At 51.2% G+C, this 27468-nt stretch overlaps 1 protein-coding gene across 8 annotated transcripts in view; it reads left to right on the top strand.

The window, feature by feature from the left end:
• FGFR2 (fibroblast growth factor receptor 2) overlaps window positions 1–27468 on the top strand; it is a 95025-nt gene that overhangs the window by 14723 nt on the left and 52834 nt on the right. For 4 of the 8 annotated variants that reach the window (XM_004579767.2, XM_004579766.2, XM_058671313.1 and 1 more), the window contains exons 2-4: window positions 5152–5418; window positions 6190–6267; window positions 16823–16992. In XM_004579767.2, the coding sequence (XP_004579824.2) occupies window positions 5152–5418; window positions 6190–6267; window positions 16823–16992 (515 nt within the window). The remainder of the gene's footprint in view (window positions 1–5151; window positions 5419–6189; window positions 6268–16822; window positions 16993–27468) is intronic. The other 4 variants (XM_058671314.1, XM_004579769.3, XM_004579770.2 and 1 more) reach the window with 2 other exon arrangements.

Raw genomic sequence — 27468 nt, 5'->3', positions numbered from 1 at the left:
ACTTAAACCCAGGCCCCGTGATGGGGGTGCCTGGGACCCAAGCACCCCCCCATCTTTTTTTAAGATTTATTTATTTTTATTGGAAAGTCATATATATATATATATAGCAGAAGGAAAGACAGAGAGGAAGATCTTCTGTCTGATGATTCACTCCCCAAGTGAGCACAACTGCGCTGATCCAAAGCCAGGAGCCAGGAGCCTCTCCAGATCTCCCACACAGGCGCAGTGTCCCAAGGCTTTGGACTGTCCTTGACTGCTTTCCCAGGCCACAAGCAGGGAGCTGGATGGGAAGTGGAGCTGCCAGGATCAGAACCGGCATCCATTTGGGATCCCAGAGTGTTCAAGGGGAGCACTTCAGCTGCTAGGCCACCGCGCCGGGCCCCTAAATTTGTTTTTAAATTATTATTATTGTTTTTTGCAATAAAACGATCTTTTAATTCTGTTCTCAGTGAACTTGAGGAAGTACTCTGGTGCCTGCTGGGGAGTAACGGCCTGCTGAGGTTGGGCAAAGACCTAGGTTTCCGGCAGGGAACTGCTGCAGTTCCTGCCATTTGTTTTTGACCAGTCCTCTGTTCAGGCTTTCAGATATCAGAGCTGTCAGTTTATTCTGATAGAATATTGCACCCCAGCACTGCTCAAGGCTCTGAAACTTCTGGGAGAAAATGCAGCGGTTCACAGGGAGTCCTTCCTGCCCCAGGCTTGTGGGTGTGGCTACAGCAGGCAGAACCCTCCCAGAAAGTCAACGTGTCCCCTTGTTTGTCTGGCACTTTGCAGGAACAGTGACATGGGCTGTGCAGCGCCCGTCTGTGTCAGTCGGCCTTGCTGCTGGCGGACTTCTGTTTGGATTTGAGTCTGCGTCGTGATCAGTATGGAGAAACTTACCCTGTGTCTGTGGAGGCCTCTGCAGGAATGTCTGGGCCTTAGCAAAGAGCATCTGGAAGCTTCTCCTGTTCTTTTGGCGGGATCAGAGGAGGAGCTGCGGAAGGAGGCTGCTGTGGCTGTGGAGGACTAAACTCCTATAAAAGGGATTGTTTGGATTTCCCAGGCAGTTCTGTGCCCTGTGTCAACTGCCCTGTCAGAGCAGCCCGCACGGCCTGCTGGAGGCAGAGGGAGGGAGTGGTGGGGCCAGGACAAGGAGTTCAGGCAGGGCGGCAGGTGTCACAGTGAGGCGGGTGCAGCACCCCTGGAGATAGTCCTGCGATGTGCCAGGGGTCCCAGGCACGGGTGGTCCCCAGAACAGGCAGCACGGCTTCCCTGAGGCACCTGATGCGGAAGAGCGGGGCAAGGGGAAGAGAGGTCACCATGGAGCCGGCATCCTGGCCTGGGTATCCCTCTAAGCTGGGGACACCGGGTAGCCCTGCGGGCTTTGGGGCTGCCTTGTGATCATGCCTCTCCCAATCTCTCTTACATCTGTCCCTAGCTACTATTCCTCTAAGTTTCTCTTTATTGTATTTCCTTTCTCTTTGCCCCGTGCTTAAGGTCTTCCTAGGAGGATCTGGGATGTGGCCGCACACTGCCAGGAAGGGACCACTTTCCCGAAGGAGGAGGCCCCCACGCTCTTGAGTTTCCCCGGGCAGTGGTTACTGGGTGGAGGCTTGATGTTACACACCCTGTTATCTTGTTACTGTGTGTCCAGGTGATGTTTTGCCATCCTTGAAGCTTATCATCTCATTGGAAAATGCACAGACAGTTCTGACTGTGCTCACTGGAAATAAAAACCACCGTTACTACATCTGGTCATTTCATTGTCCGTTAGATGGGAGCCCATCAGGGAAATGTTTATGTGTGTGTCGCACTCCACAAATGGCCACAGTGGCTGGGGCCGAGCCAGGCTGAGGCCAAGAGCAATGAACTGCACCCACGTGGGTGCAGGGGCCTAGACACTTGGGCCATCGGCCATTGTTTTTTCAGATGCCTTAGCAGAGAGCTGGATCAGATGTGGAGCAAGAGGGACTTGAACTGGCACCCATTTGGGCTTTTGTTGTTGCGGGTGGTAGCTTAACCCGTTATGCTATGACACTAGCTCCTGGTTTTGTGTCTTGAAGAGACAAGTCCACTGACTTGCTTGTTAACCACTGGACTTGGTGGGGTCCCCCATCCTGGTGATGCTTGCTGCCTTGTAAAGTCATAGTGACAGTGCCTGTCACGAGCCCAGGACACTGTTCTGGAATGATCAGGATCAGGTTGGAGCCTCGTGGAGCACCCTGGGGTGTCTGGGTGTCTGGTGTGCAGGAGCGGGCAGGGCTTGGGTGCTGCCCATTCACCAAGCTGTCCTCCTGCTGCACCTGGCAGGCAGGTGTGGCCCAGCAGCCAGATGGCCCTGACTTCAGCAAGGCCTTGTGGTGTGCCCATTTCAGGGAGGGGCAGAATTTTCAGTGCAAACACTTGGTTCTGCAAGTGGAGAGAGCAGAGCTTTTCCTAGCGCTGCCTGGAGGAAGGACCCGCCTCTCCCCGCAGGGGTGGGGCAGAGCAGGCCTGTTGCTGCCTTCTGTGCCCCACCTTGTCTCTGCTCTGGCTTGGAGGAAGGCAGATTCCATCACATTCTCCGTGACTTGCGGATCACGCGGCATGCATAGTCATAGTATGAACTGATTGTTTTATGACCCTGGGCCAATGCAGTGTAAATTCATCCTGACATTGTGGGTGTTGTTTTGTAACTAGCCGTTGAAGACACGTGTGTGTGTGTGTGTGTGTGTGTGTGTGTGTGTGTATGGGTAGGAAGTGAGATTGGACTGAAAGACACCAGCCCCTGGCTTTCTTTGGTTGCTCGGGAGCAGGTGGCTTTGTGGGCTCTGTCCAGGCTGATGCTGAGTGACCTCTGACCCTGGGATGCTGGAAGTGGGACCACTTCCACTCTTCCTGTGTTTCTTCCTTTCCCTTTCTTTTTCTTTTTTCTTTTTTAAAAAAGAGTTATTTATTTAAGAGAGATCTCCCATTCACTAATTCACTCACCAAATGGCCACAGCAGCCAGAGCCGAGTCAGGCCAAAGTCAGGCACCAGGAGCTTTTCATGGGTCTCCCACATGGGTGGCAGGGTCCCAAGGCCTTGGGCCATTCTCCACTGCTGGGAGCTGGATGGGAAGTGGAGCAGCCGGGACACGAATCCATGTGCACTGCTTTACTGACTCTGCCACAGCTCCAGCCTCTTGGCCGTCCTATTCTGTTGCTGATGCAGAGTTCTTAGCATTTCTTAGCCAGTCAGTCTAGTCCTATTAGGACTTGAATAACTGTGAGTATCCTGGCCTGAGTCCCTTGCAAACCGAGTCCCCTGTGTTTCTCACTGCCCTGCCTGCTCTCAGGAGAGGGCCTTCCCTGGTCAGCCCGATGGCAGGACTTGCACAGCTCTCTGTGAAGGCGGGACTGTCAGGTGGCTGGCTCTGCAGGCCTGAAGGCTCTGCCACCGCGACACATCTCTGCCCTGCATTGCAAGGGCAGCCCTGGATGTAAACAGCAGTGTGTGGCCCCCTCCCTGGGACGCTTGTTTACCCAGAGGCTGATCTGGCCCAGGGGCTGTCACGTGCCAGCTGCAGCCATGGAGCAAGCAGTTGCCCATCATTTCTGTGGGTGCTGTGCCCTCCCTGCGTCGTCCTAATCCTGCGTTGTAGATTTTCTGTGTGTCCATTGCTTCCAGTGCGTAGAAGCTGCACTGGTGCAGGGCCTCCGTGTCTTCTCCGCTTGCTTTCTGAATGCCCGGAACAAGGCAGATGCTCAAGGAATGCTTGTTGAGTGGGATCAGCCCACCTGAGACATGCGGCCTGCCTCTCGGAGGGGACTTGCACCTGTCGTGTGAAGCACGACTTTGGCCATCTTCTGTGGATGTGGGTTTTTCTGGTTGACACCTGTGCTATTCCCTGTTTGTGTGCCCTGGGAGGGGGCCCCTTGTCAGGGAGCCAGGAACCTTCCCTGTTGGCTGCTGATGATGGTCGTTGGGGACCTCACTGCTCTGTTAGCTGTGGAGCTGAAGCTAGAACTGACTTTGTCCAGTGTCCTGTGCGGCCCTTGTTCTCCTGAATGGAGCCTGGCTAGGACACTGTCCCAGCACTGAGCAGGGGCTTGGGACTTTGTGTCCCATTCACAGTGCTCCATAGGGGGGTGGAAGCTGCTGCGTGGCTCCTAGGGCCACCCTGGCCAGCGGCACAGATTGGGCTGCTCTACAGCCAGGACTTTTGTGCTCCTTTTGGAGGGGCAGTCGGGGCTGGAGCCCTTGATGATGGTCACCATGTTCAGCTGGCCTGTGTCAGCTGAGGGTGACCCCAGTGTATAGGTGGCGGGGTGGTGGGGGCGAGTACAGAGATGGCAGACAGGCAAGCTTTGTTATTTAGAAATGTGGTCCACTTGCTGGGGACACGGGCAGCGGTGTGTGAGGCTGGGCAGTGTGAACAGGGAAGAGAGGGAGGAAGGCTGAGGGACCTGAGGCCTGAGTGGCAGGCAGGGTCGGACCTTGTCACGGAGTGAGGGTGCAGCTCTGGTCCGGCGCCGTGGAGACGGCCTCACAGCTGCTGTGCTGTTCACCGTCTTGGGGTTGAGGCCTCCAGGTTTTTAGCATTTGGGGAAAAGCAGCATGTCCCAGCTCGCCCAGCACAGAATGAAGTCTTGAGGTCCGTCTCTGAGAGCTCCTGACAGCCGCAGGGGGGCTAGCAGCTTTGCCGATGCACTGGTTTCCCTTGGGTTGGAGCCGTCTCAGCTTAAGAAACTCGATTTTCTTACTGGAAGGCCAAGCTTAACACAGGCGAAGGACTGATTGAGAGGTGACACACAGTCATGCTCAGGTACCACATCTGGAAAGTGCAACATTGTTGCAAGTCAGAGGTGCCGATGTAACGGTTCCCAGGTGCTCAGCAAGCAGCTTTGGGTTGGCAATGGACTTCAGTGTTGCTTGGGGGAAAATAATTTCCCACACTGGGTTTTGTTTTTAAAACCCTGCCAAGGTGGAAACTGAGGCCGGACTGCCTTTCTGGGTGTTTCTTCCGGTTGCTGTTTCTGGTGCTTAGACTGTTCTGGGGAGCTGGGGAGCCAGGGACCTTCCTGTGGAGCCAGTTGCAAAACAAGAACAGCTTCCAATGAGGACTCCGGGACCTCCAGTGGTCTTTGTGGGGCCTTCTCTCCCTCCTTCCCATCTGTCTCTGTCTTCTCTCTCCCGCCTTTCTGCAGAGCCACCAACCAAATACCAAATCTCCCAACCGGAAGTTTCTGTGGTCGTGCCAGGGGAGTCGCTAGAGTTGCGCTGCCTGTTGAAAGATGCCGCCGCCATCAGTTGGACTAAGGATGGGGTGCACTTGGGGCCCAACAATAGGACAGTGCTTACTGGGGAGTACTTACAGATAAGAGGTGCCACGCCTCGAGACTCCGGCCTCTATGCTTGTACTGCTGCTGGCACTGTAGGCAGTGACACTTGGTACTTCATGGTGAATGTAACAGGTGAGTTGGCCCCCACCCCGGCGGGACACACTCTTTGCAGCCACTTCCCAGTTACAATGTTTGCAGAAAAGTGCATTCCTGCTGAGATGTTGGCCTGCAGCTTCCTCACACACTGTGGGTCTGTTTATGACACTTTCCCCTGGGCCACTAACAATGACGGAGAGCTTGTGCACTGAGTAGCGTGTTTCTTTTTTGAGACGGCAGACTCTACTAGTCCAAACAGACCGTCCCTCGCCACCCTCAAAGCGACCCTGACAGCCTTGGCATTTTAGACTACGGGAGTGAAAGGTGCATGCTCGAGACCCAGGGTTCCTTCCTTAAAATTTGAGATTCCTCCCACGACGTGAGTGGCTCTGAGCTGATGCCCTGAGTTACGGTCCTGCTGAGCAATCAGCAGGGCCATGTGGGGATTCCATGTTGATGGGGGCTCATTCCTTTATTGAAATGAGCCCTGAATGCCAAGGTTATGTCGGACAAAGGGCTGTGGATGTTACACATGCGGTAAATTTATCAGGCACTTGAATACTGCTTGATGCGTACCTGATGGTTGCAGTCGTGTTTAAACCCCACAAAAGCAGAAAATCCTGAGATTCATCCCACGGACTGCTCATTGGCTAGGAGAGAGACTGCTTAAGCCGTGAAGACTGTATGACCTCGACACGTCTCTCACGCTAAATGCGAGGGCTCCTGGGTTGTAGGATTTGCAGTGTGGCCCATCGCAGCTTCTGGCCTTGCAACAGCGTACCCATGGGTCTGTTCTTTCCAATACAGATGCCATCTCATCCGGGGATGACGAGGACGACACGGATGGCGCTGAGGACTTTGTCAGTGAGAACAGTAACAGCAAGAGTAAGTAACCGCCTGCCTCGGAAGGTCCCGAGAGACAGAGAGCAAGCGCGCATCACGTGGAGGGAGCCCCTGCCTGCACCTGTCTGCTTGGCGACTCCTCAGCGCCCTGTGTGCCCTGTGGCCCGTGCCCCTCCTGACTTGCAGACCTGACAATAAACCAGTGTTCTGTGCACCCTGCTCTTCTACTTGTCTTTTCTTCTCGTGTCCGCTGCCACTCTGGTCTCTAAGCACCTGCTTCTCTTGCTCCTCTCCTCTGCCCTGTGGTTTCTCACTGTTGGAAGGTATACAAACAGCAGACCGTGGCGTCCATCCTAACCGCACTTGTGTTGAGACTGGGTGTGGTTGCCTGGCCTGCCCCCTGGGACACTGGTGGTGTTGGGTGGTCCTGAGGAGAGGATGGGGATTGTGGTGTCTCAGGGGTTCTGCTGTTTAACCCCTCAGCAGTGCGCAGTTCCAGAGCAGCCTGGTCTCATGTGCCGTGAATGCTGAGGGCAAGGGAAGCCTGCCTTGCTGTAGATGGGGCCTCAGTGTCGGGCACTTATTAAAAGGTGGTTGATGCTGAGTAGTCCCATGCCAGAGGCGGTTAACGTGGCGCACAGGGACTTGGTGGGGCCCCTGTGGCCTGGCTGTGAGTCTGGGTCCTGCCCCATCACTTCTCTGGGTTGCTAAGTGAACACAGTACACATCCATGCCTCAGTCTGTTCAGCTGTAAAGCAGTGAAAGCAAGAGCACAGAGCTGGTGTTGGGATTCGGAGCGGTGGTGGTCTGCAGTGCTCCAAGAGCGAGTGCTGGTGAATGCTTGCGGATGAAAGCCTTCCTTACTGACACAGCTGGAACTTGCCCAGAGTGACAACACGGCAGTCATTGGGTCCCTGGTGTGTGTGTGTGGGGGGGCATATTCTTTATTTTCTCAAATGGATTTTCATCAATTTTAGAACTTTTAAGGCAGTCCAAACGAGGCAGTTATTGAAGTGCAAGGCCTTTAAAAAAAAAAGGCAGGGCACCTTTTAGGGCATTTTAAAGTTCATAGTAAAAGTGAGGACACAGTGGTTTCTGGGTTTCTGGTCAGTTCCCGTGGTCTCCATTAGGGTTTGCTACTGGACTCACACCTTGAGTGTATGCATTGCAACAAAGGTGTAATGAGCTGCTTGCATCATTCTGGCGTCGCAGAGCGTGGTCCCACTCCCGGGCCGCCTGCCAGCAGCCGCAGCAGCCGTGGGTGACAACCCTTGTCGCCTCACTCGCTCGCCAGCATTCGCTGTTGGCAGCCTGCAGGGACTGGCCCGTTCTGAGGAGCGTGCGGTGATATCTTACTCTGGATTTGCTTCACGACGAATCAAGTGCACGCTTCAGTGGCACCTGGGTACCTATGATGCCTCTGAAACTGGGTGGGTTGTTTGCTGGTTGTTGGAGTTGAAGGGGTTTTGGATGACACTTCCGTGCCAGCTGTGTCAGCTGCACAGCCCGGTGTGTGGCTTGTCCTGTCAGTGTCTCTGACACAATAGAAAGCCTTACTTCTCAGGATGTCTACTTTGTCAGTTCTTTCATTGATTAATAACACGAACCTGATGCTGTTTCTAAAAAAGAAAGTCATCACACCCAAGCTTACATGTAGGTTTTCTTGGTCTTCTTGTGTTGAGAGTTTGAAAGATAGCTAGTGCAGAGCCGGGGAGAGGGACTCGTGGATCTTCCACCTGCTGGTTACGCCTCTCTGTGATTGGGGCTGGACCAGGCCGAAGCCAGAAATCAGAAAGTCCTTTTGAGTTTCCCTCATGATGGCAGGGACCCGAGTACTTGGGCCACCCTCTGCTGCCCTGCCAGGTGCATTAAGGCCTGGCGGCATGGCCTAGCGGCTAAAGTCCTCTCCTTGAACGTGTCCATATGGATCCCATATGGGCGCCAGTTCTAGTCCTGGCGCTCCACTTCCCATCCAGCTCCCTGCTTGTGGCCTGGGAAAGTAGTTGAGGATGGCCCAAAGCCTTGGGACCCTGTACCTACATGGGAGACCCGGAAGAGGTTCCTGGTTTCCTGGCTTTGGATAGGCGTAGCACCGGCCGTTGTGCTCACTTGGGGAGTGAATCATCGGACGGAAGATCTTCCTCTCTGTCTCTCCCCCTCTCTGTATATCTGACTTTGTAATAAAAGTAAATAAATCTTTAAAAGGAAGCTGACTCAAAAACAGAAGAACTGGGACTTGAACCAGCCTTGCTATAGGCGAACCCAGGCTCACAGCGGGAGGTTAATCTGCTGTGTCCCACCAAGGACCAAGGACCGCTCCCCACACTGTGTTTTGTTTTCTAAGAGTGTGTAACAGTTTTATTGTTTGCTTTAGGATCTGGAATATATTTTAAGATAGTTTTTGTGAAGTGTGCAAGGTTTATGTTTACATGAATTTGTGTGTGTGTGTGTGTGTGTGTGTGTGTGTATAGTTGTCCCAGCACCATCTATTGAAAAAAGTTTCAGGCCAGAGGTTTAGTTTTTTTAAAGGAAGAAGAGCAAATAGGTACTGCTGGGTGCCTGGGATCAGTATGTCACCCGAGTGGAGATTTGACCCGAAGGCTCCCAGCGGCTTGGGCAAAAAGGGAACGACTTTGGTTTATGTGGTCTTTGCTTTGTATTGGGAGGAAATTGAGGACAGTGGCCCTCAAAATGCAGTTCCTGGACCCCTGGTGTCAGCACCCCTGGGTGGGGGCGGAGCACCATCTCCTTGGCGCCCTGGGGTGCTTGTGAAAAACACTGTGTGAAAACCACTGGCTGAGGGGCTGCCCGCCGAGCTCTACGTTGGGCGGGAGCTTACCAGGAGTGACTGCAGGGTAGAACAGGAAGTGGACGGGCTGCTCTGGGCACGCTCTGTGTTGATGCTGGTTGCGCAGCACCACTAACCCAATGAGGTGGAGAGAAGGAGGTGTTCTTACAGTGTTGATCTAGAAATTGTAGTGCAGGTGCAGAGCTGTTGTTCAGCTGTGGGCATCTCAGGTTGGTTTGGGAAGACTGGAAATGCCACAGAGTAGTTTGTAGCTCTTCAGGATGACCTGCGAGTAGGAGTTGCTCTGCCTAATGGGAACACTGGGTTCTACTGGTTTGGTTTGGTTTGGTTGGTGGGACCTACCACTTGGCTGTGGTGGTTGAGCCCCTTGCAGCGTGATGTGTGAGCCTGAACACGGGAAGTGGGAAGATGCATCCCAAGGTGTAAGTTAGGTCACCAGCAGGCCCAGCAGATGCTGCTTCTTCGATGGTTCAGGAGGCTTGCGTGCTGTGCAGTGCTGCCAGGTTGGCCATGAGGCCTCTAGCCTGACCACCCCATGCCCGCTGCAGAGGGCTGGCCAGAATGGCACTCCGTTTCATGAATGCCAGCCAGTAGGTCACTTGCCATGCCTTCACCTTGCAAGCAGGGCTTTTGTAATTAGCTCTCGAATGACACCAACTCTGCCCCCCAAGTGGGTGCTGTGAGGTGATTATGGACTGGTGGGGACCCTGCTGCTGGGAGGGGCCTCTGCCTGGGGCCTGTGAAACATTAGATGCTATTTAAAGTGATAGCGGTTCTTAGCTGCCTACTTGGCCTCTGCCATCTGTTGGTGTGATTAGGCTGTTCTGATTCACAGGTGCAGCCCGGGGTGGCTGAGAGTAAGCAGCTGTGGCCTGTGTGGACAGAGGAATGCCAAAGCTGGGGCAATTGGCAACGCGGGAAAGGGGATGTTGCTATTGAAACAATTTCTTGCCACTCCAAGTGTCAAATACCTGACCTGATTTAATAGGGAAAATTGCAGAAGCACCACATTCTTTGCATTTTCCACCACCCTGGAAAACCCCCACGTGTCTGAATTGATTCCTTTGGGCCTTGCGAGGGTCTGGAGCATCGGTGGGTGGATTGGATGTTCTCTTGTGTAGCTAACCGTTGGCACTCCTGTAGTCCTGTGCTGATGCCAGTCGTTTCTGGGGGAGGTTCGTCCCTTTCTGAGTGGTGGTGATCTTGCAGGCTGACTCTCTCATCTTCTGGCTCAAAGGTTGTCCCCGCCCTGTGTGTGCTGGTTTCTTGTTGATCTAAATCTGGGAGTTGAGTATAAGAAGGCAAGCTTATGTGACCAGTAGAGTTGTTCTTAGGGTATGAACTCAGGTCCAGAATCGCAGCAGCGAAATGCGGTGGAGAGAGCAAGCCAGAGTGGAGGTGGGCCGGCTGGAGCTCGTCTCCGTGAATGTGTTTCTTGATTTTGAGAGAAGTGTTCTGCCATCTTCAGGGTGTAGTGGAGGCTTGCCACGTCCACTGGGTGGTGGACGCCTCTGAGTGTCACGTGTTGCGTTTTGCTGCCTTACACATGCAGGATGGCCCTGTGGCTCAGTGCGAACATTGCCCAGTCTTCGCTTACATCTTTCATGACTTTGTTTAAGAAGGACGGTAGTGTTCAGGTCTGGTCTTTAGCAAGCTCTTGTTTCCCTGAAAATATTTTTTTGGAGCCGTGGTCTAGAATAAAGTTCTGCCTACAGCTCATATTCCAAGGTGGATCTGACCCTGTCTTGGAAACTCCCAGCATCCCCTCAGCATCATACAAGCTCTGAGATCTTATACAGTAGGACATCTGCTTACTGTGTGCTATTGCAAGCTTGCTCACCAGAAGATGCTTTTGAAAAGACAGTGTCTAGCAGCCTCCTATTGCATGGGCTCTAAACAGCCTGGCCAGGGGCCGCTTTGATGGCCTGCATAGTGTCCCTCGCTCCCTTGCAGGCATGTTCTTGCGTCACTGATGTGGACGGCATTCTGACTGTGTTTTAGCATAATCAGACTAGATGATGACCTTATATTTCACCTGAGGCACAATCCTGTGATGTAATTGCAAGCCCAACTGCCAGGAACTACTGCCACTACATGCATGTGTTCAGAAAATGGCAGTTTCAGATGCTAATGTTTGAATTAAGTTCTGGTTGAAGGTTTGGAAAGGTTCAGATTTTGTGCTTGAGTATAAGAAAGTATAACCGAACAGGTCCTTGCTTTCTGTAGGAACCTGGTGTCCTAGTGGTCATCTGGCAGCAAACAAGACAATATGTGTGTCTGTTTGTTCATAAGATTGCCCTTACCTGGAGCTTGTGTTGAAGAAGTTAGTGTTGGAGTGCGAGATGTATCTCCTGGGAAGAGCATGTCGGACAGCAAGTTTACATTCTTTGAGAGGGAAAAAGGAAAGGAATTTGTTGGGTAGCAAGAAGGGAAAATAAAGAAACTCTGCTGAAGATTGCGGCCAACCTGCCGATAACGCAGTTCCCCATCACCTCTGTTCTCATTGGAGCTTTGATTTGCTAGAGATTATATCCGAGCTGCAAAATGGAGATTTTTCAGTTGTATTGAAATTTCCAGGAAATGAAGAGAACAATACAAGAGCAACAAAAGCTACAGGAGCAACAAAAACACAGAGGCTTTCTTAAGTTTGGAAATGTCTATAATCAAAAGCTCATTAGTAAGTTGGTTTGGGTTTTGGGGTGTTGGTGTTCCATTGAGACCTTCCGTTTCTCTGCCTACCCCCTGGTCAAGCAGCTAAGCTGGCAGCTGGAGGGTTTTCTTGGGAGGCAGCTCCTGGGCATTCCTGCAGGTTCCTGGTCTCCCAGTAGGACCCATCATCTCACTGGGAGCGAGTTGTGGTTTTTATGAGATTTCCCACGCCCCTGCCTCAGTTCACTCTCCCTTGCATCTTCGTATTTTGGTGGATTTGTTTCCTCTTGCGTTATGCCGGAGACAGACGAACCGCAGCCCACTGCAAGGATTGTGGGCAGCTCGCAGAGACGCCGCTCCTCCCGTCAGGGGTCAGAACATTCAAATGTTCTGATTAGTGATATTTTTAAAAGCCCTAATTATAGACTTAAGGCAGGCCTTAGTGGGGCTTTAGGGAGTTTGGGAGACTTAATCTAGAAGCTGAAATAGGCTGTGTGTATGTGTGTGTGTGTGTTTTTATTTTTGCATCAATAAAAATACAGTTGGCAGTCATCAGCATCCACTGCGCACATAAATCTTGAACTTTTGACTTAATTACCATGGGAGAGTTCAAAGGGCAGTTTGGAGTGGTTGAAAGAGTACTGCTCAGGGGGCTGGAGACTTGGGGTTGGCCTGAGCCTGGCCTCTGTCTGCGTGACCTTGAGCAGATCACTTAACCTTTCTGGTAACATTGATCACATCAGCGGTTGGGCCAGATGGTCACCAAGGTCTCCTCTGGTGCAGCACTGTAATCGGATCCCATGTTTTTCCTTAAACCACTGGGCCGTGTTCTCTCTGTTGGTGAGAGAGAGAGAGAGAGAGAGAGAGAGAGAGAGAGAGAGAGAGAGAGAGAAGGACCATAAACCTTAGATGCCAGTGTTGGGACATGTAAGCGTTGCTATGGGGACAGGCTTAGCAGCCTATGGTTTCTCCTAAGTTTAAATGAATGAGGTCACAGAAGCCCTATAATTCTGCCATTTGTTGATGTAATCAATAGCTGCCAGCACATGGATCCCTGGACTCAATGGACTAGGAGGGACCTTATCAGGGCAGTCCCTTATCTCACAGCTGCAACTTTCAGCAGTTGTCAGTCTGTCTGCCCATCCGTCCCTCCATCTGTCTTGATCCATCCATGCAGCGCTGGGATGTGCTCTAGACCTGGGTCAGCTCCAGCCGCATCCTCTGGGGCCAGCACCCTGGGCAGACACCGAAGGGGCTGTTTTGCAGTGCACATGCTAGAAGTACATGCCAGTGAAAGTGGCCCAGAGGAAGAATGAGGGACCCTCACCAAGGTTTCGGGATGGCAAAGAAAGACTGCATGGGAGGACTTTACTGGGGGATTTTGTAGGGTTATAAATCTTTCTTTAACCAGCCACATCTTAAGAGACGTCTGTTGTGTTAAAGTAACGCTCTTGCTTACTTAGCATTGTCACTGATGTACAGTAACTGTTCCAGTATAGAAAATCAGTGCTGGAATTTCATTTGTCAGTTGATGTACCGGTTGTGGCCAGGTTCTGATACTCATTCATCTGCCCATCATTAATACTTAGAGATTAGGAAAAGCTTGCCCTGTTGCTGCAGGCTCCATCTGAAGGCCTACGCATGTCAGGGTTGAAGGGACCTGGCCTGTCACTGGGATCAGCTGGAATACAGTGCCATTGGAGACTTCTGTCACGTTTCTGCTGCTCCACCACCTCCATGTCTGTTCCAGCAAAGAGGCATTACATGGATGCTCAAACCCGTGAGCTCAAACAACCTCATGTGAGCTTGGTTTGTATCTTGAACAAGGCTGTTGAAGAGCATTCATACTGAATACCTGCTGTGTACAGTCATCTCTGCATGTGTAGTTATTTAAAGATTTGAAACCAATTCCTTCTCCAAATGGAAGCTGTTCAAGGTGTTCACTCTCACATAGGAGGGAGGCCTCCTTAGCGGCAGGGGAGGTTGGCGAAGGTGTGTGGCCCATGATGCTCTCTGGCTGTGCTGTGGATTCCATGTCTTTGGTGGGAGACATGGAGGAGAGGAAGGGTGTGAGGTGGGCAAGAAGGCCCTGCTGAGGCTCATGAAGCTGGGCTGCTCTTGGGCAGTGTCAGCTTCTAGATAATGCGGCGTTGCATAGAACTGGCTTCTTTCAAGAAAAACCAATGTCAAATAATAGTTTTTCACCTCCAACTTTGCCCTCGTTGTAACAGCTGGCACCAAGAGAGGTCTGGTGTGATACGAGCAAATCAGCACAGGGTTTGGACAGAGAGTTGAGAGTGGCCTCTCAGGACGACGTGGGGAGCCCAGAGCAGCCTGTCTCCAGGGAACGTGAAATCCAGGATTCCGGCCTGACTGTGTGGGTGACCTAGTCCTGCTTTGCTGATTGGCTGTGTGGGGTCCGCACTACCCACTGTGGCTCTCTGAGACTTCAGTGAGGTGTGCCCATGCCTTGCCACGTGCCAACTGTTGCACACCCGCAGATTTTACAGATGTAGTTTTGTAGCCTGAAACTTTTTCCCCTTGAGAAGTAGCTGTCTGTCAGACATTCCAGCGGATTTCTTCCACCTTTGACAAGGTGCTGGTTGCCAGTGTGTGTCTGCTGCAGACCAGGGCTGCACAGGTGCACGTGAGCGGGGCCATTCCATTGCTGGTTGCAGGCCACCGCTGGCTTAGCACAGAGAGCTAGGGAAAGAACAGCATTTCTGTTCCCTAAGCTGAACACCTCTGCTGACGTTTTAGGGAACGTACAAATCATGCCTAATGATACATAACCCACATACCTGTTGTTTTCTTTTCTGTAAAGAAGTAAGGGCATTCCAGGGGACCAGCCCAGTGGTAATTGATGCTATCTGAAAGAGTTACTACATTAATATTTAGCTAATTCCAATGAATAGGCTATTGTGTTTACTTAAACAAATGACATGAGCCCAGACACCTGACAGCATGAGGTATGCTTTTCATTTAGGTCAGATTTGTGAAAGTCTTTGTGTAGCGACAAAGCTCATTATTTATGTTGTGCTCTCAATGGCCTCTTTTTAGTGACCGTGGATGTGGATGGATTTTTCTAAGTAGGAGCTTTTAAAATGAAAGATGATTGAAACCGTTTCAGTATATGCCAGGCCCCGGGAGCTGTGTGGTACATAGCGATCAAGTTCTCCCTCCTAAATCTTGAAAAGAAGAGTTGTTGTTTATGGGCATTTGACACCCAAAGTCAAACGGCTGCCTGGGTTGCCTGCCTGCCACTAAGACACCCAGGAGAGAAGGCCTCCGCTCCGTCTGTTTGGCCCCCCTCCCTGCTGTCTTTCCTGCTGCCCTAGACCGTTCCCAGCTGGAGTTTTTGCTCCTCTCTGCGCTGTCTTGTCTGTGTGCTGCCTTGACATTTAGCTGCTCAAGGATAAAGACGATAAGAACGCCCTTATGAAGAAAGCTCAGCTCCACTCTTCATCACAGTGCCAAGAACAAGCATGAGGCCAAGGGGTGTGTGTGTGTGTGTGTGTGTGTGTGTGTGTGTGTGTGTTTGGGATGTAATTACTCTGGTTCCTGATTGTACTGAGAGAGTCCTAAAGTTCAGTGGGGGGGTTGCTACACCCAGAAGCTTGGTTCACACCCCTTCTCACCACCCCAGAGTAGGGATGCTATTGAAATATGCATTGGGGATGCAGCCCCTCTGGACGCCTTGTGGGCTGTGGGCTGTGGGCTGTGGGGTATGTGTGTGTGTGCAAGTGAGCACCATCTCTCATGTCTTACCCTCATCAGAAAGGAGTCAAGTTACGAACTGTCCTTCTAGAACGTTCAGAGCCCTACTGGTGAATACTATACAGGGAGCACAGCTTTTGGTGACCAGTTGGCTATAATGCAAGCATTCCTGTGTTCAGTTTAATTGCTGTACAAGACTTCTATGGAGATGAAATGTGTTTGTGTGTGCGCCTTTGGCCCAGGATGGCCTGGCCTCTAGTTTTGCACAATCAGACTGGTTAAGGTGTGGGATCCAACCCCCCTGGGGAAGCTGCTTCCTCCCAGCAGTGCACAGGAGGCGTGGGGACAGCAGTGTGCTCTGACGCCAGACCCGGCTTGGCCCCACTCTGGCTGCACCCCTTTCCAGCTTCGTGGCTTTTGGCAGACTTCTCGCTTGCTCTGCGGCCGGGCCTCCCTACCTGTAAATAGGGATTATAATAGTGCCTTTCTCAGGACATTGTCGTGAGGATTAATGTGTTGGGCATGTAAAAGCTCTTAGCACGGTGCTTGGCAAACACAGCTTGCTCCGTCAACAGCGGTCATTAGCCATTATGTGCAGAGGTGAAGGATTCGCAGCAGTCTTGGGGATGGAGGCCTGGGCGCTCCTGCAGATAAAACGCACCTGACTTGGCGAGTTAAAAAGCTCCCTGCCTGCAGCTTAGAAACAATCTCTTGTGTTTATGACTTTGAGGATCATACTGTTCCACTGGTTGGCCCTCACTGTCAGCTCACACGTGGTGGCAAGATTATGGCGTTTCCAATCACCATTGGAGAGAACAATATTTTATTTTAAAAATTAAGATCTATTTAGAGACAGAGTTTTTCACCTGTCTCACGAAGTGCTGGGAGACGCCTGATGCCTCCCTGGACTGTTTCTCTCACATGAGGATGGTAATTTATATAATTGATTGCCCTTTAAAAGAAAGCTCTGAAGGGTTCCTGGATGTGGCTTCGGAGGCCAGCTTGTTTTTCCTGGTGTGCCTCCGTGCCATTGCTTCATGGGCGGTTATTGGAAAGATTGTGATTTTGGAAGACTCAGCTGTCCTTGCCATGTGTCACTGAGAGCTTCAAGTAGTGTTTTAAAAACATGCTTTGACATGAAATGATTCACTGGCACCAAGAACAAGAGAGAGAAGGTGTTTTAAATACCTTTTTTTCCTGTTTATAGGCGTAAACCAATGGGCAGCTCTTCCCCAGGGACCTTCCGCTAGGCCAGCTGGATAAGACTTCTGAAAACATTTTCCTAATGTAAATATTTTCCAGGGATTTGAAACACATCGAGTCTTTTTTCCTATAAAATACAGTGAGCCTACCTGCGTGGAGCTTACTGGCGGAGGGGAGGCAGTCTGCGACACATGCTTTAATGTTAATTTCCTGAAACAGGAGCGCCCTACTGGACCAACACAGAGAAGATGGAGAAGCGGCTGCATGCTGTCCCCGCCGCCAACACGGTCAAGTTCCGCTGCCCGGCAGGGGGGAGCCCGACCCCGACCATGCGATGGCTGAAGAACGGGAAGGAATTCAAGCAGGAACATCGCATCGGAGGCTATAAGGTAGGGTGAAGCATCCAGAAAGGGGCTGTTCAACTTGTGCATATTTACAGTTCTTGAAAGTTACTGGGAGCTAGCGACCAGCCGCATCCTTGCTTGCTGTTTTCTAACAATAGCCCTGGACTTGAACGTCATTTTCAAGTTCAGGCCCCATTTGTGTTGTTCGTTACACGAGGAGGGTTCAGTTGCAGAAAGGGTCGAAAGTTGAGCGTCTGTTTTCTATATGCTTTACGGTCTGTAAAACTTAAAACTGGTGCAGCGTTTGAGTCATCAGTGCAGTTGCATGTGGGAACAAGACTGGACCGGAGCCTGGAGTATGAGATATTTATTACTTGTTAGCCGAGAGTGTGCAAGGGCCCTGCGTCCTTCTATCTTCACGGATTCTGCAGGCTGTATCACCGAGGGCCATGGAGCCGAGACTTGTCAGTCTAGGGAATGTGGAATGGGCCAGCTGGCTCCCTAGACACACCTGCACGGGCTCCCAAAAGCCTGGGTTCAGCCCCTCAGCAAACATGGGTGCACATTCGGTGTTAGTAGTGTGGTTTTCCATGACTGTAATTAAGTATCCAGGGCAGGCTAACTGTATACGGAAACATAGTTAATTTTGGTTACAAGTTTTGGAGGCTGAAAGCCCAAAATGAGCTGTCTGGTTGCACCTCTGGTGAGGAAGGAGGCAAGGGTGTGGTGGTGGTGGTGGTGGTGGTATGTGTATATGTATATGAGAAAGAGAGAGAGAGAGAGAGAGAGAGAGAGAGAGACTGACTACAGGCAGAGATTGACCCCGCAGTGGGATTCGCTTACGACAGCTATCCCTCCTCCTGGGAGTTAACTCCGGCCCCAGGAACAACCTTAGTCCCTCTTGAGAGGTGGTATTGAGAGTTCTCTCCTAAGGGTCTGCCCCACCTCTTCAAAGGCTCTACCTCATTCTAGCATCACCATGTTGAAGAGCAAGTTCCCAGCATGTTAACCCCCAGTGGGTGTCCTGCCGACATTCCCAATCCTTTTTCTTCTGTGCCAAGCACTGTCCTGGGCTCTGAGCAAGCAAGGAGAGCAGGGCGTGGACGAAGCTTAGAGGCGCGGGAGACCCAACAGCATGCTGCATCCCATGTCCACAAGGAGAGGTGGTGCTTGGAGGAGAAAGATGAGGGTGGTCAGGATGTGGTGGGTGGGGCTGGGAGGGAGGATATTTCAGGTGAGAGGTGGGACATCCGGATTATCCAGCGTGGAAGGGAAAGCATCAAGAATTCGGCATATGAAAGGGACTTAGAACAGGCTTATTACGGAGCTCTGGGTGCATCTGGAGTATTTATACATTGCTGTGGAATGTATTGCCCCAAGATACAATGACTTTTCACAGCTACATTTGTTATCTCACAGTTTGTGTGAGTCAGGGCTGCAGGCATGGCTTAGTTTTGCTGGTCCTCTCCCAGGAACCTGGCGAACCCTGAGGCCCAGGCTGTCATCAGGGGGCTCACTGGGGAAGGCACTGGTCATGGGGCTGCTGTCAGGGTTCACCTCTTGGCGGGTGGGTGGGCTGAGAATGTGCCTTGCTGCTTCCATGGCTGGAAGCACCCGCACTTCCTTCCATGTGTGCTTGGCAGCCTGGTAGCTGCCTCTGTTAGGGAGGTGAGCAGGGAGCCAGAGAGAGAGGAGGAACAAAGGACGGTTTCTCTTACCTAGTCCTGGGAGTGATGTCCCTATTAGGAAGGAGGTGACCTCAGGACACCCCGAGGACTGCCAGGAGGTGAAGAACTTGCTGGGACCATGTGAGCAACCTACACTGAGGGCCAAAGAGGATGCTTCCGCTCAGACAGTAGCTGCTTTGGAGTCACGAGCGGTCAGGACCAGGTCAGTTCTTGGCAGCAGGGGAAGGTCTGGGAGTGCTCCCTCTGCCCCATGTGACACTAGCGTCACCCCACCTCTGCCGCTGGGTGCCACCTCCGGCCTGGACCTCTTCGTTGGCCTTCCATGCACAGCTATTGATCAGGGGGTTATTTGCTTCTGCGAAAGTTTTGCCTTTTTAAAAATTTATTATTACTATTAATTATTATTACCATTTAACAATGAACACTTGGAGGCCCAGGTTGAGGGAAGAATGGAGACTGCCTGGGAGTGTGTGGAGGGCAGGTTTGTGTGGTCCAGGATCTAAGCCACATCTGCTTGGAGGAACTGCACGGCAGGTGCCTCCAGGGGCCTGCTTGCCGGGGAAGCCAGAGGCAGGCGTGACTTGTCCGTTGTTTCTGGTTCAGCTCTTCTACCAGATGCAGTGAGGTTGCAGAGTCGCCCCATGGACAGAAGAGGGGTGGGTATTCTGTGGGACAGTGAGTTAAAGTGTCCCTTGAGATGCCTGCGTTCCGTTTTGGAGTGTATTGGCCAAGTCCTGCCTCTCCTTCTCGTCCAGTTCTTTTTCTAACACATTCCCTGGGAAACAGCAGGTGATGGTTTAAGTGGTGGAATCCTACCACATAGGAGGGTGGCAAACCCGGATGGAGTCCCAGGCTCCTCAGTGGTCTGGACCTGTCCTGACTGTTGTGGGTGTGTGCGGAGTGAAGTGGTAGATGGAAGGTAGTGTAAGGGCTGACTCTGTCTCCAAGAAATAAAGATAAATAGAGACCTATTAAGAAATAATGAATAGTTGAGGATTTCTGCAGGTGGTGCTGCTTAGAAAGAGTTAACCAATGAAATTGGCCCTTGGGGATATTTTATCCAGCAAATGTTCTCTGGAAGCTCATGTAATTGATGTTGTTCCAATGGTTTCTTTAAATATAAGTTAAGCATAAGCATGGTGGTCAAAATCCTGGTGATCAACTAATTTCGTTGATGAAGGCAGCCTGGTAAGGAAGTACAAAGAGAACTGACAGGCCTCCAGGGACGCCTGGTCTCAAAATAAATGCGACCAGGCATCAGACCGGCATCATCATTATGGGCACGGAGCTTTTTGCACATTTGCTTCTGTGATTATGAATATGTTGGGAGTCTGAGGGTGCCTAATGAGGAGACGCTGCTTGATTTGGAACAGGTGCAGCTCAGTTCTAATGAGGGGTGACAACATTCCACCAAGTTGGGGAGCTTCTGTGTTCTGCGGGCAGAAGGGGACCTCTTGGCCGAATACTCCAGCTTGCCCCTGGGCAGCGTGGATGGCTGGAGCGTTGTTCAGGCGGGGGGTTATGTTTGATTTGTTCCAGGATGGAAAGAGAAATGGAATTTGAGTGTGTGGACACCAAAACCCTACCCGAAAAAGTAACAAAAGGAAGAATAGTGTGTCTTTGCAGCGCGAAGTCCTGCTTGGCGAGTGGCTGCTCCTGTTTCCTGTCCTTCTGGGCTATCTGGTGGAGGCCGTGGCTGAGAGAGGCCAGCCGTCCAGTGCAGGGGTGAAGGAGGGGAATCTTGCAGTGTCCCTTTTAGGGGATAATGGGAACTTGGAAATCCCACCAGGCCCAGGTCCTGGGAGACCCAAAAGAGGCTCAAGACTCCTGACTCCTGGCTTTGGATTGGCACAGCTCCAACCCTTGCAGCCACTTGGGGAGTGGATTAACATACGTAAGATCTTTCTCTCTGTCACTCCTTCTTTCTGTTTATCTGAGTTTGCAATAAAAATAAATAAATCTTTTAAAAAAGATGATTTGGCGGAAAACAGTTGTGAGATCCATGCGTAGGTTTTTTGGAATGTTTGCCTTCCACGAACATTTCGATGAACACTTGTGCAGTCGGTAGATTTCATTTCTTGGCACTTCTGCACAAGGAGACAGAGGTGTTGACTGTCACACGGGGAGCCCAACATCATAGAGACCCCATCCCTCCCCCTCGACACTTGTTCAATGAAGCAGCAAAGTGTCAACTTTTCTAAGATGTATTTCTTTCCAGAAAGTAGAGGTCGGAAAGACTCCGCAAACAAATGTTTGTTATTTCTGCCACTTTTCTCCCTCTGTATGTCTGGGTGTGTGTGCTGGCCCTGCCCACTGCCCTGCTAGCTTTTCCACCTGCTGATGGGCAGGCACCCTGGCCCTCATCCACCCTGTGACAGCTGCTTTGAAATGGTGGTTGTGGCCGGGTGAGGGAGAAGGCCCAGAGCGGAACCCAAACAAAATCAGAAAGAGCTCATCATCCTTACCATGGCCAGGAGAACCGCTAGGTATTCCAAAGAAATTTTGATATAGATGTTTGGCTTGCTCTGCATGTGTGTTTGGAGTTATTGATGAACTTACAGTGTACTGGGGTTTTTCTTGGTTGAGACCATTGAGCTTGGCTCCCAGATCCAGCAGGCAGGAATGAAGTAGCAGGTATGTGTGGGTGTAAGCCAACGTTATTGGCTGCTTACCCCTGCCTGTGATGTCACTCGGTCAAGTATGTCCCGAGTGCTTTGTCACTCAGGCCTTCCACTCTCAGAGCAGCAGCCATGGGCTTTTTTTTTGTCCCTTTGGCCCAGGATGGCTGTGTGCCCCCAGCTGGCAGAGCTGGCATTGAGATCAGGTAGTTTTGCCCAGTCTGTGGCCTTGCTCAACTGTTTCCTCCACACATGGTTCTAGGGGTCTGTTACCGTGACAGCCATGACCCAAGCAAGGAAGGGCCCCAGAAGCCTGGAAAGATGGCTCAGCCCAGGGTTGGAGGGGAGGGCGGACTCGGGAGTCTGACCGTCTCCTCCCAACCTCTGAGTGTCCCGAATTGGTTATTGTTATTACGGTAAAATGGACATGAGCTGCAGCTTAGCGTTTAAGGACCGTTAATGTCACTGCGTTAATGACATCCGTTTTGTGTGCCATCAGCACTAGGCTCGTTTCCAACGCTTGGTCGCCTTAACTGATGTTCCCCTCCCTCCCCCCCAGCCTCTGTAGCCACCACGTTCTGTGCGTTCACCTCTTGCAGGGCCCCATGTAAGTGGAATGTTGGGATAGTCATCCCATCGTGCCTGCTGCTGTTCCTTCACCCGTGGGCCTGAGGCATTGAAACCCTGCTCCTGTGGATGATGGGGTCGGTCAGGACTGAGCGTATTCTGTCCACTCCAGCGTTTGATGGACACTTGGGTTGTTTCTGTCTTTTGGCTGGTGAGAGGAATGTCGCTGTGAGCAAGTGTCTCTTCCGGCCCCTGAATTCGGAAGTCTAAGTGGAATGACTGGGTCAGGTGGCAGTTTTGCTTCGCTTTTCCAGAACGATCGTGAGGCTAATATAGCACTACCTTCAGAAGGCAGTTGCACCTGCAGGCCAGCGCTGAGAGCGCCAGGCACCCTCTGTGGCCTCTGACTGAGCAAAGAGCCATTGTCACTGGTCCCGGGGGTCGCATGGCCTAGTGCTGCTCTCTGGCCACCTCCTGAAAAGCAGATTTCTTCTATTGAAGTTGCAGCTGGAGCATGACCAGGTGTCTGCCTCCACATCTGCATGGTGGTCACAACAGCTGGGCCATGGTCCCTGACATGTGAAGCTCAATGTGTGCAAACACGCTTGGGAGGTCTGGTCCGGAGTCCCTAGGAGCCTGGAAGGTGGCGAGGAGATAGAAGGATTTTTTGTGTGCCTTAAAAACAGCTGTAGTTAGGGCAGGGAACAGGCTCCTGAAGGCCAGGGTTAACAAGGCAGTGCTGTCTTTGGACAAATTAACTCAACTGGCAGAAGAAAGTCTTGGGTGTGATTTCTTGTCACATGGGCACAGCATGCGAGCTGGCAGGGAGACCAGTTTCTGGCTGTTTACTCCACTTGTTATTGAACACCTGGGTATTTGGAAATTCTCTCTCTCTGCAATGTGGAAACCAAATATCCAGTGATAGCCTTAGTTTTTGACCCGTGTGACTTGTGACCTAGGCGGTTTGGTGTCTTAAAAAAAAATAAGTTTATATTCCCAGTTGTCATCCAGAGGTAGCTGGGGATTTAATGGGCACCTTGGGAGATTTAGATAAGAGGAGGGAAAAAAAATCCAAGGAAGCTACTTTATGTATTTACATTTCCAAGGTTAGAGTCAGATGTTTGTGGAATATGCTTCTGGTATATGCTTCAGGCCGTTGTCAGGTGCCATCTGCTTTGCCTCCCTATTGGCGCGTTTTGTTAAGAAGTCTGCAATGAACCTTGTTTCGAAGCCCTGTGCTCTTTCATTTGTCACTTGGCAGCTGAAACGTGATGAGAAATTCCACCACAGTTTGGCTGTGGACAGGGATGAAAATGAAGATGCATGTGCTGTTAGCTGGTGGAGGGGCCCCCTCGCTCCTTGGCTGCTGGGTTTGCTGTGCCAGTCATAGGTACCATGGTTCTGAAGCCTGGCATTCAGTGCCAAGTGGGCTTCCAAGGAACTGGTCCTTGTTGACTTGTGATGCGTGTAGGAAAGAGTTTTGTTTCTATTTGAAGAGTGAGATGGAAAAAAAAATTAAGTGACATTCATAGTCCCTCCACTTAAAATCTAAAGTGTTTTGCCAACCATTTGGTGTTTTTTTTTCTGATTGAAGCTCCATTCAGGCGGTCATGCTGTGTGCACGTACGGCATGGCGTGTCTGTGTGTAGTTTGTGTAGAATGGAATCATGAACATCCTGGCATCCAGTCTCTTTTAAACTTAGTTGTATGTGACCTTTTTTTGTAGACAGTGCATTTGGCAGCATCAATGCCTCTCTCCTTGATGGAGCTCGGTCAAGGCCTCAAGCAGCTGTTTTGTTCTTGTGCCTTGAGGTCCTTGTGAGTGTATATGCATGTGTTTTAAGATCTGTTTATTTGAAAGGCAGAGAGAAAGGCGGAGAGAGAGAGAATCTTCCATCTGCTGGTTCACTGTACAAATGGTCACAATGGGTTGGACTGTGCCAGGTCAAACCAGGAGCCAGGAGCTTCTTCTTGGTGTTCTGTGTGGGTGTGGGGATCTTGAACTTGAATGATACTCTGTTGCTTTTCCATTGTGCGAGCAGGGAGCTGGATTGAAGTGGAGCAGTTAGGACTCAAGTCGGTGCCCATGTAGGATACTGGCATCACAAGTGGTGGCTTCATTACTCCACAGTGCCAGACCCTGTGATGTTTTGTTTTTTAACATATTTAAAAATATTTGTTTGAAAGGCAGAGTGACACGGTGGAAGAGAGTGATTTCCCATCTATTCATGCCCACAACAGCCTGGCTAGGCCAGGGAAGATCTGAGATCCACCTAGGTTTCCCAGATGGATACCAGGATCCAAGTACTTCAGCCTTGACCTGCCGCTGCCCAGGTGTGTTGGCAGAGTGCTGTATCTGAAGGAACAGGAACTGGCATCCCTAGGTGCTGTGGATGTCCCAGGCGACAGCTTAACCAGTTACGCCTTAACACCAGCTCCTGTTGTCTTCTGTGGTCTAAATGTTTAGAAATGAAATTAGCTGGATATAAAAACAAAATGTGCATTGCTGTCCTTAATAGATGTCACCAGATTGTGTTGCAGAAAGGGTTTTTTTTTTTTAAATTTTTGTCCCATTCGCACTTTGTGTCTCCTTTGCTTCGTACTCACCTAGTGCTGAATGACATTGATCATTCTAATTTTTGTTAATCAGCCAGTGAATAACAGGGTCTCATTATTGTTGTGATTTGCATCTCCCTGATTGTTAATGAGGTTAAGCGTCTTTTCATATGTTTATTGGATATTTACATCTCATCTTTTGGGAAAGCAAGAATGGTGTCTTTGACTTAAGTGCCAAGATAATCTGTGGCAATGAAACTCTGAGGGATGGGGAAAAGACAGTTTGAAGGGCACATCATAATTTGGGCTGAAAGAGTAGGCCCCATTAGATGACACTGAAGCTTAGAATGGAAACAGGCTGATTTAAAACAAGCAAGAAAAACCCAACCGTGACCGAAGCTTTGTGCCTTGGTTTCCCGTTTGTAAGAGCTGCTAATGCAGCCACTTAGCTGTTTAGCAGTCGCTAATTAATGGCAGGCTATCCCCTACAAAAGTGTCCCAACTCCCCATGCCTGCAGCTTCTAAATGCATCTTCCATTTGGAAGATACCATTGCTCATAAACTTGGGGGTGAGTGATATGTTAAGAAATTAAATGCAGAAGTGATGGTGGAAGAAAATAAATATTAACAGCCCTGCGTGGTGCAATGTTGATCAAGTGCTGAAGCTTCTGGAAGGGCAGAAACACCCTGTTTGCTCAATGTGCTACTTACTGTCAAAGCATTGTGGGAAAGCTGGCCTACTCCTGTGTGTGGTGCAGTGCTGGGGAGTAACTTTGGGGAGCACGTGTCCTCACTGAGGAATCTTACGTGGAATGCCACAGCCCTAGCGAGAGATTCCAGCTGACCATATGTCTTGGCTGAAGAGCAAACAGTGGCATCCTGAATTGCTGGTGCCAAGACTGAATGTCTTGGGGCCAAGGCAGACGGTGACCCCTTCCCCACGCCATTCAGGTTCAGTTCCATTTGGAATCTCCATGTGCCAGATCTGGATCTGGACACAGGAGATGCTGACAGTTTGGATGGGTTCCAGAGACAGGCACTCAGCGTGATTAAGGGCTTATGGGCATGACATCTGAGCGGGGGACTCAAAGACGTGGGTCTTTACAACAGATCTCAGTGCTGGATTACATGACTCGATGACGGAGGGGCCTGTGGCTGCAGCCCCAGTTACCCTCCTCGTGACTGGCTCTTCAGAAGCAAGGAGCTAACCCTTTCTGGTACCCTGGAGGGCTTGTGGGTGAGGGAACATCTTCTTGGGGGCCCATCTGCCTCAAACTCAGTCAGAGCTAGAACTTGCTGCTCCCATGAGCTTAACATTGCTGCTGTGATGTAGCATCTGAAAGCCAAGGTTTACAAGTGATTTCTCCTTGCTTTGGGAACTTCAGCAGCCAGGCCTGCCCCTCCCAGCAGGTGTCTGCCCCTCACGGTGCAGGTACCCCCTAAGGGGAGACTGCACTTGTTGATTTGCTTTTCCTCTAAGTGCATGGCCCAGCCAAGAGCAGAAAGGGGGTGTTTTTTGGATGTGGGTTGCAGATGTTCTCAAGTGCACGCCCAAGAGGGGCAAGCAGTTTTCCACTGCCAGCTCTGTGGCATCAGACTCTGAAAAAGCCCCATCGCCATGCAGGGGAGTTGGTGACAGCCAAGCAAGGGAGCTGCACCGGCCTCAAGTTGCTGCGTGTATGCAGTGGAGAGGAGGCATTCAACCTCCACGCTGGTGCTCTTTGCCAGACTGGCAGTGATGAGTAGCACTCTTGTGTTGGAACGCAACAGCAGAAATGACTCGACAGGCGTGGCTTGTGTCAAGTTGAGCAGTCACAGTGAGGTGCTGGTGCTGCGGCAGCCCTTGTGATCTACCTGGGGATGGCCACTGGCTCTGCTTGGAGTGGGGCCACTGGCTCCTCTGGGGGAGTGGGGCTGCTGGCTCTTCTGGGGGGAGTAGGGCCACTGGCTCCTCTGGGGGAGTGGGGCCGCTGGCTCTGCTGGGGGGAGTGGGGCCACTGGCTCTGCTGGGGGGAGTGGGGCCACTGGCTCTGCTGGGGGGAGTGGGGCCACTGGCTCTGCTAGGGAGAGTGGGGCCGCTGGCTCCTCTGGGGGAGTGGGGCTGCTGGCTCTTCTGGGGGGAGTGGGGTCACTGGCTCCTCTGGGGGAGTGGGGTCACTGGCTCCTCTGGGGGAGTGGGGTCACTGGCTCCTCTGGGGGAGTGGGGCCACTGGCTCTTCTGGGGGGATTGGGCCGCTGGCTCTTCAGGGGGGAGTGGGGCCACTGGCTGTTCTGGGGGGAGTGGGGCCACTGGCTCTGCTGGGGGGAGTGGGGCAGTGTTGCACTTTCCTGTCTAGTTTGGAGGTGGTTCTCACTCTGGTTTAGTTGTTGCTTCAGCGTGTAGGTGATGAAGATCCAGGGTCACTAAGGGACGCTGAGTGACATTCCTAAACAGAAGATTAAGATTCGTGGGCCTTAGCTTGCTGTTTTTCCTTTCTGGTTCTTTAGAAGGCCCGCTCAGAATACCTATAAAGAGTGGTTTGGATTTGGAGAGAAATGCAATAGCCTGGAGCCATAAAAATGCAGGAATTTGCATTTGTCCTGGGAAAGGAAAGCTCCTGCTTGTTTTCCATGTGAGCCTAGTGAAATGTTTTGTTAGGCGATGTGAGAACAGTGGAATCAAGTCTGTGTGCACATTGACAGATCTGTGGCTAGGGCCCAGGGTAGCTGATTTTCACGTGTGCTACTTATTTTGAAAAGTCTTAAAAAGAGTCTCCAAGCAGAAGGGTATAGGACTTCAGTTTCGTAAGGATTCATTGCTCCCATATTTGGAATTCTGGGTCTGTCTGCGAGAAACATCTATTTAGCCACAGCTGGAGCTAGGAGTTCCCAGCTGATAACCACTTGAGGGTCTGGGACAAGAAAGAGCAGCTTTGGGCTCGGCAGCGTGGCCTAGTGGCCAAGGTCCTCGCCTTGATCCCATATGGCCGCTGGTTCTAATCCCGGCAGCTCCACTTCCTCTCTATCTCTCCTCCTCTCAGTATATCTGACTTTGTAATAAAAATAAAATAAATCTTAAAAAAAAAAAAAGAAAAAGAAAGAGCAGCTTTCCC

The sequence above is a fragment of the Ochotona princeps genome, chromosome 13 (genome assembly GCF_030435755.1).
Source record: "Ochotona princeps isolate mOchPri1 chromosome 13, mOchPri1.hap1, whole genome shotgun sequence".
Taxonomy (NCBI): Eukaryota; Metazoa; Chordata; class Mammalia; order Lagomorpha; family Ochotonidae; genus Ochotona; species Ochotona princeps.
This window is presented reverse-complemented; position numbering and strand designations above follow the sequence as displayed.